General features: G+C 40.4%; 1 protein-coding gene across 1 annotated transcript in view; it reads left to right on the plus strand.

The window, feature by feature from the left end:
- The first annotated feature begins 2774 nt into the window (after positions 1 to 2774).
- Positions 2775 to 8528, plus strand: part of CDKL2 (cyclin dependent kinase like 2) — a 43682-nt gene continuing 37928 nt past the window's right edge. Inside the window, exon 1 of the mRNA XM_018553280.1 lies at positions 2775 to 2962. Within this exon, the coding sequence (XP_018408782.1) occupies positions 2795 to 2962 (168 nt within the window). The 5' untranslated portion in view covers positions 2775 to 2794. The remainder of the gene's footprint in view (positions 2963 to 8528) is intronic.

An 8528-nucleotide genomic window follows, 5' to 3' on the forward strand; every position in this document is an offset into this window, starting at 1 on the left:
TTCATGGTAAAAAATGTGCAATTCCTTTAAGGTACAATTTACTGTTCAGACACAGGGCTTGAGTTACCAGTACGCACTTTAGAAATATGTGGAAATATTTTGCAGATGTCGGCGTTTATCTTGAGATACTCGCCCACAGTGATAACAACTACATATTGTACTGCTGAGAGTCCATGGAAAGCTTTTAGCAGTGTCTGAGGATGCAGGTGCTTTCATATAAACCGCATGCTATTTTTCTGCAGACTGTGCAAGCTTCGCCTGCCTGAGTTCACAAGCAGACCAATTTATAAATACAGGGCCAGTTTAACACTGACATTTACTACACCAGCATTTCCCAACCTTTTTTCAGTTACTGCACCCTTTAAAAGTGTGCAAAATCTCAAGGCACCCCAGTCTAGAATTTAAAGAAAGGTAAATGTAAAAAAACGTGTGGTCCCCTCCAAAATCCATACCAGACCCTTATTCGAGTTAGGGGACTGGTATGAATTTTAACGGGGGAGGGACCCCTTGCAAAAAAACCCCTTCACATCAGAGTTCCCTTTAAAATCAGGAGTCCTCCTTTACGTCAGAGCCCCCTTCACATCAGAACCCCACGATTCACATCAGAGTCCACCTTTATATCAAGTGTGCCCCTTTACATTATAAGCCCCATCACATCATGCCACCCCCCTTTCAAATCAGATTCCCCTTCTCACACTAGGAGCCCTCCTTCAGATCACAAGCCCACCTTCACATCAAGAGCCCCCCCTTTCATATCAAAGTTCCCCATTCCCATCAAAAGCACGTTAACATCAGAAGCCTGCCTGCACCATGGAATGGCATAACATTATGCAAACATTTGGAGGCACCCCTGAGGAAGGCAGAAGGCACCTCAGTGTGCCAGGGCACCCTTTTTGAGAACGGCTGTACTACACTACATTGTCTGCATATAGTAGAGGTGGCTCTACTCAAGAGCACCAACCTGAACCAAAATCTGTAGTGTAGGGGGCCAATGTTGAGTCTGCACCAAAATCTGCTCAGACAATGAACCTTAAGTATTTCCTTTTACAAATCTTGTCAAATATGACTGAGGATGTAATGATAAATGCTTTACAGACATAGGGTTTCATTTATTTACTTGATTTGCCATTTTGTTGTGTCTGCATTACTTTGGGTGCACTTCTCTTGATTTTATTTAGAGAAAGCTAATTTTTCGAGAAACAGCGCAGTGCAGCCCACATTACCACATTTAACTGAATACACTGAATGCAGCATTGCTGGCTGTAGTCCTTGATGGGTTCTGCTTAAGACCAGAGATCTCAGTTGGTTTTGAGCGTGGATTGGATGGAGTTTCAACTTGCTATACTACTGAGTTGAAATGCATGATGGTTTTAAAAAACTGTACCAACACCTAACCAGCCTGGCATCCTCAAATATTACTGCTGGGAGAGCTACTTATAAAGAAGATCTGAAGCCATAGTTTATGCTTTCCTTTTAAGACACCAGCGGTTTAATAGCAATACAATACCATAATATTGACATACGGCAAATGTCAGTTATTTTAGTCAATCCAAAATAAACATACGTAAAGCTGAACTTCAGGCACAAAAACTTTGATTCAAAAATATATTCCTTAATAGCCACAGGGGATGTAAATCCATTTTGTGTGTACCAAATGCATTTCCAAGCACAGATCTTGCCTTGTAAATGTTGGAGTCACCTATAGCCTGTGCAGAGAGCAGAGATGAGCATCAACCCACTGTAAGCTGCCTGTAGAAAACTACAGGAGGGGGCAGAGACAAGACCAGTCACCGTGCACAAGAAAAGAGAGCAGCAGTGACTGGTCTTTATGACAGGAAGCTCCTGAACAAAGGCAAAGTGTCATGCTGGATTACTGTAAAGATTGGGAACAAATACACAAAGTACACTAAGATTCAAGTAGGAATACACGTGCCACTTATATTTAGACGTTTGCTAATCCCAGAGTCAAGCTTTAAAATATTTATTTGTATGTGCTGAGAGTGGCCTATCTGCCAAACATATCTTTCAACAAATTCCAGGATAAGAACTACATAACCCTATTACACTGTTGCCTGCAAGCAGTGACAATGTCACATGTGGGGCATTTCCTGTACTGACCGTGCCTCCCCTTCAGCACCTCTGTAATTCAGAAGGCAGGCTCTGTCTAATGGGTGACAAACACAACAAAGGAAATAAATCTTGTGGGATTTTTTATAAAGTAAGTTTACAAAATTCAAGATCCTTCTGAATAATAGGAGCAGGCTACAACTAAATGAAATTAAATGTGGAAATAAATGTATGATTTGGCATTTTAAGCACAGGCACACTTAACTGCCAACTGCATACAGTTTGTTGCAGTGAAGACCTATAGTGACTGGGGTTGGACTGTCTTTGTTTTGTTTTTTTTCAAATAACTTTGAATGTAAAATAAGTTACATTTTTTTGTTTTCCAAATTACTTAAAATGCTAATCTGAAAACTGAAAGGGTTTTCTGCAGTGATTTTATTGTGCTTCAGGAAATTCTCACTTAGGTAAACGTTAGTTTATTAAAGCACACAAATTAAACTTGACAAGCTGTAAACATGTCACATAAAACTTTAGAGACTTTCTTTAGACTCTAGACCACCAGCAGCAATGATAGATTTATGTATGCTTTGAGGTTTTACAAGGTACATTGATCAATGCTGTTTATTAATGTGACACCCACAGGTCATATGAAATAGAGGTTCCTTGGAACAGTGAGGTCTGCTGTTGCTGCTGCTGCTGTGCTACTGCTGCTACATAGACTAACAAGATGGAGAAGTATGAAAACCTGGGTCTTGTTGGAGAAGGCTCCTATGGTATGGTGATGAAGTGCCGGCACAAGGAAACTGGCAGGATTGTCGCTATCAAGAAGTTCCTGGAAAGTGAAGATGACAAAATGGTTAAGAAAATAGCAATGAGAGAAATTAAATTACTAAAGGTAAGACTTGATCTTCTTTGCTTGTAGGAACTTTTCAAAGTGACAATAACTCAGGAGTTGAATCTTAAAAATGCATTTAAGTACCTTATTTGTGTATCACTCTGTCTGTAGATCCTCAAATCATCTCTGAATTGGTGCTGACACTGTCCTTCCCTCTGGAGGGTGGCTACTTTTGTTCCCCATGGTCCCTGTGTCTGTTGTAAAGTAGTCACCACTCGCTCGCTCCCATGATGGACTACAATCTCAATACAATATTATATCCAAAATCTTATAGCAAAAAAAAACCTGCTTACAATCAGTCCTCTTCCTTGTGCTTGATAAAAAGGGAAGGGGAGACTTTCTTTCCCTAAACCCATAAAAGACCTGTGGACTGCTATGGCAGTAATACCATCTCAGACTTATGCTGTAGAAAAAGAGTTGCTCATCTAATTAAATGTAATTCATTCTAGAACAAGTATTTGCAATCTCTTTACTGTGTTCAATACAAGTAGCTTGAAGCAACAAGACAGGGACATCCAAAAGGTTTTGTGATAAAATATTTCCAGCTGACACAGGAATTTTGTATATGCACAGCTAACTCTCCTCTCCAAGAGAACACTGGTTATCAATATTTAACTGAATGACCTTCTTGCAGAGAAACAGTCCTAGAGTGTGAGCCTGGTAGCAACCCCCCCTTCCTTTGAGTGCTGGTTTTACTTGTTTTAGGTCTAGTTCACACCATAACTGCGTGCGTCTGTGCAGCTGCAGTCTAATGCTTTTTTTAAAGCTTAAAATGGGCTTTCAGATGCAGTCCTGGACATTCCAGTGCACGCGTATGCGTTTTTGATGCATTATGTTGCGATCCGGTGCAGCTAAAATGAGACCAGCGGTATTTTTTGTGACTGCATCGAAAGAAATGCATTGTGACGCGATTTTGATGCAGCTGCCAAACTGAATGGACTTTATCACAATTCCATCTGGTGTGAACTAGCCCTTATTTCTAAGGCCTGGTTCCCACCTAGGCGTTTTCAGTTTCACGCATTTTTGCATGTTTATCGTACTATTTCTGTCTGCGTGTTTTTTGCTTTTAAAAAGGCGTGGTTCTCTCAGCAGAGAGATGTCTATAGGACCAAAACTGTGCGACATCCACCTGAAAATAGCTCCTGCATTTTTTTCGCTCAATGTTGTCTCTCAACTGGTCACCCCATCTATATATAATGTCTGCCTTCCTCCCCAACCTCCTACCCTCTTACCCCCGTTTGGAAATCTCAATCAGAACATCGCACTGAGTGGAACAAATCCATCTGATGGCACACATTTTCAATAGTCCCTTATTTTTATTCAGGCTCAGGCACATTCGGGGCCCATTCACACCATATGTGTGCGGGCTGTGGTGGCCAATTTTTCCCATGCAGCTCAAATGCAACACAAGGCAATTTGCTTTTTCACGGGTCAGCACAGTTCACATCACCATATTGTGCTGGTGTGTGCTTAAAAAAAGTGCGGCATGCAGTACTTTTTATAAGTGCACCGAAGTGAGAAGCGGTACAACCGCATTGCACCATGGTGTGCCCATAGAACTTAATGCAATGTTAACTGTGACATTTCAATAAAGTTCTAACAAAAAAAGAAAGAGACAGTGCAATGCAACTCTATCGAGCACATACACACCAGCAGGCTCCTACACTTGCAACTTGTGTTTTTGTCCTCTATATGCAGAGGAAAACATCATGGCCGACTCCGCCCAGTTGTTATATATTGCCCTGGACCTGCAAGAAAACTCTGCCAGGTGGCGGCCAATAGGAAACAGTTGGGCGGAGCTAGTGGCAATGTCATCACCAGCTCCGCCCAATTGTTTATATTTTGCCGGCATCTGTCAGGGTTTGACATTATGCGGCGTGAGTTCGTCACGTGCGGTCGGGTCAGCGTGCGTCGTTTTTTTAAAAGTTAATTATTTTTCTTTTCTTTCATTTTTTGTTTTGATTTTCTTAATTTAATTTTTTTACATTGTTTTAAATACTTTTTAAACTTTTTTTTTTTCATTTATTTACATTTTGTTCTATTCTGCTCACTACCTCGGAGGTAGTGAGCAGAATAGCGGAGCCGAATGCCACTCACGCCATGAGAATAGGGGTGAATGGCAGCGAGTGAGCTGCCAAAGCTTTGGCTCAGCCGATCCAGATGTTGGACTCCTTCTGCACTTTGGCTCAGCCGAACAAATCAGCCATACAAGACTGAAGTGAATAGCCGAACAGCGTTCGGCTCACTTCACTTTGGCTGGGTTATTCACTCGACTGCCTTCGGCAGCTTTGTGAATATCCCCCTTAGACTCTGACTCAGCTTCATCCCTCTTTAACCTGACACATCTATTTCTTTATCGCAGACAGTAGAGGTATTTTTCATAGACTGCAGCATTAAAATTACGTTGCTGTAAAAGAAAAAGCAGCCTCCAGATGTGCTGACACAGGCAGTTGTAAATAGTAGATGTTCTATTCGGTTATCATTTTAGTAATACTGAATTATTATCTTTAGTAAACAACCACTTTAAGGTGTAATTCACACTTGCCACTTGCGTTTTTTATGCAGAGATCTGTTTGCAAAATCTGTCATGCTGGATGCTTTGTTTATGGTTCTAGATGCTTAAAGGAGAACTATGGGGTTAAGGCTTTTCCCCATAGTTCTCCTTAGGGTAACGGGAGGACACAAACTAGCTTCCTCCCGTCACCCTAAGCTCAGTATACCGCAAGCTACAGCTCGCGGTATACTGAGACACCGCAGCTGAAGCGGATCCCCACAATTATGCCGGGATCCGCCCAGCTGCGTGAGTGACAGCTCATTGACTTTAATGCACCACCAAGCCACACCCCCTCCCACCCCAGAACGCAGTGAGCCGGCCGGGATGCGAACATGTGTGAACTAGCCCTGAAAGTCATAACATACTGTTTATTCAATATATATTAAAAAAAGGTATCAACATCATGTTTTTTTTGGTGGTGGGGGGGTTCTTAAAAGTTTCTTGTACCTGGGCCCTGAGGTTTCTAGTTACGCCTCTGCAATCATCAAAACACAGACTAATCAGGATTCTTTATATACATGTTGAGATTGATTGCAACACTTTGCACGCTGATTGCTGCCTTATCAAATAGATGTTCATCTGTATGTGACCGTTGCCTCCGCTATACCATACCTACCGCAAGGTTTAGGAGCATAATAAGCAAAAAATGAATTGTATTATGGAGCTGAGATATTTTCCTGGTCTAGTCCTATTCAGCTCTGACAACCTGAAAATGTTTGACCTCACACAAAAACAAACCTGTGCATGTCTATACATTTTTTCCATGGAGCTGTTTTTCAAAAAGTAACGGGCTTATGTTTTGTGTCCATTTTAGATGTCAATCGTTGTCATTATGGGCTATAATATGAAATTATTATTATCATAATGTTAAGTTCTGCTGAAAATAGCAAAATATACTCTCAGAAATAAACAATAGGTACGTGTAAAATATTATAGAACTGTGAGCGAATAACGTCCATGAAGCCAGCCAGCTCTTGTATTTTGCTTTGACCGCAATCTTGAGTGTAGGTTTGCCGCAAGAACCTGCATAGGGAAGATAACAAAACAGTATTTACCTCCTTCCTACTGCTCTGTTATTGCGTTGGCATAACAGCAGCAGAGAGACTATTAGATAGGCTGCATCACTCAGCGGTATTCACTTTGCACCTTTGGAAATGCTGTGTTGATGAGCTGAGATACTTTCACTAATTAATTACTTTGTCTTAGAAGGACAGCAGTAAAAATTATAGCATCTTCCCTTATAGTGATCAAAGAGTTATAGTGATATACTACTACATATAAAATAAATCAGACTTGTGACGTACACAATGCAGAAAAGTAGGGCTTTAACTTGCGAATTCTGCCATTATTACATTTTATGTATGCAGGAAAACCCCTGAAAATGCTATTTGACTGGTTGTTTTGCTGACATCTTGGCTTTTATACTTTCTTAGCATGTAAGCTGAAACATGTATGAAGATCAGCAAAAGTCAGAACAACTTATCTTCAAACATGTTTGATGGCACTGACTTTAAAGTGACACTAAACTCAAAATTGAAATCTTAAAATCCATTCAAGTCACTTAAATATTAACAAAAATGTAGCTTGTGTATCACTCAGCTGTAGATCCTCCAATCATCTCTGAATTGGTGCTGACACTGTCCTTCCTTCTGGAGGGAGGCTACTTTTCTTCCCCATGGTCACTGTGTGTGTTTAAAAGTAGCCACCACTCCAAGCTCGCTCCTGTGAAGGACTACAATCCCCTGTTTAGTTTACTTATTTGTATTGAGATTGTAGTCCATCACAGGAGTGATCTTGGAGCAGTGGCTACTTTACAACACATACAGGGACCATGGGGAACAAAAGTAGCCTCCCTCCAGAAGGAAGGATAGTGTCAGCACCAATTCAGAGATGATTTGAGGATCTACAGCCGAGTGATACACAAATAAGATACATTTGTGTTAATAGTTAAAGTGCTTGAATGTTTTTTAAGATTTAACTCCTTAACACTTCAAGGTATTAACACAAGCAATAGGTCTCTCTCAACACTTCTTAAACTTCATTAAAATATTCAACTAGCCATACTTTGTAAAATATTCAAATAGTATAAGACCATTACAATAACACTGCGTCCTTTTCTGTGACATACTACATACATTGTCCTATCGGTCGAATGTTCTTTGCCGTAACAGCTGTGAAAATATGGAATAGTCTTTCACAGGAGGTAGTTCCAGCCAACTAAGGAGATTGCCTCTTAATGCACAAAATACAAATATTTATTGATTTATATAAGAAAACATGGTTGAATGTTGATCTAGGGAGCGACTAATTGATTTTGTGGATCAGTAAGGAATTTCCCCTGTTCAAGCTAATTGACCATGCTTTCTAAGAGTTTTTGTCTTATTCTGAGTAAACTTTGGGTTTAGGGATTTGGGGGTACAAGGTGTTTTTGGGCAAACTCCATGGATGTTGATGAAACATTTATGCAAAAAACCCCCCCAAAAAACAGTTTTAATAAAAATATATGAACTAACATACACCAGGATCCAGCACACTTTTGATCTAACCTTTGTAGGACTGTCTCAGCCGTCAGCATGTCCTTTCTTTCTTTTCAATCTTTAACGTTCCCTATAGCATCACGAAAATTGAACTCCATTATTTCCTATATTAGCAGTAATACCAATTTATAGTCAGTGATGTCACAGGAAACCGCCCCCAGGGAACCCCCCTTTCACCTTCCTTAGCAGTGCTGGCATCCCCTTTATTTCTCAAGCAAAGATTAATTAGAGAGGAAAGCAGACACTTTTTCTCCCTTTTCTAGGAACCTAACACCTCAGGAGATATGGTTTAAAAACAGATAGACACAGCCTTATATCTTGGTAGGTAAATATCAGTGAAATTAAGGATATACGTTTATTTTAAAAAATGTTGAGCTTTTTGTGTACCTCTTCTATACCCATAAACATAGTAAACTGTTTAGAAGTCCAAAGGAACCCCTAAAACCAATTCAGGGCCATTTACAGATTTCCAGGC

Source organism: Nanorana parkeri, unplaced genomic scaffold, assembly GCF_000935625.1.
Source record: "Nanorana parkeri isolate BGI_ZX_2015 unplaced genomic scaffold, ASM93562v1 scaffold115, whole genome shotgun sequence".
Lineage (NCBI taxonomy): Eukaryota > Metazoa > Chordata > Amphibia > Anura > Dicroglossidae > Nanorana > Nanorana parkeri.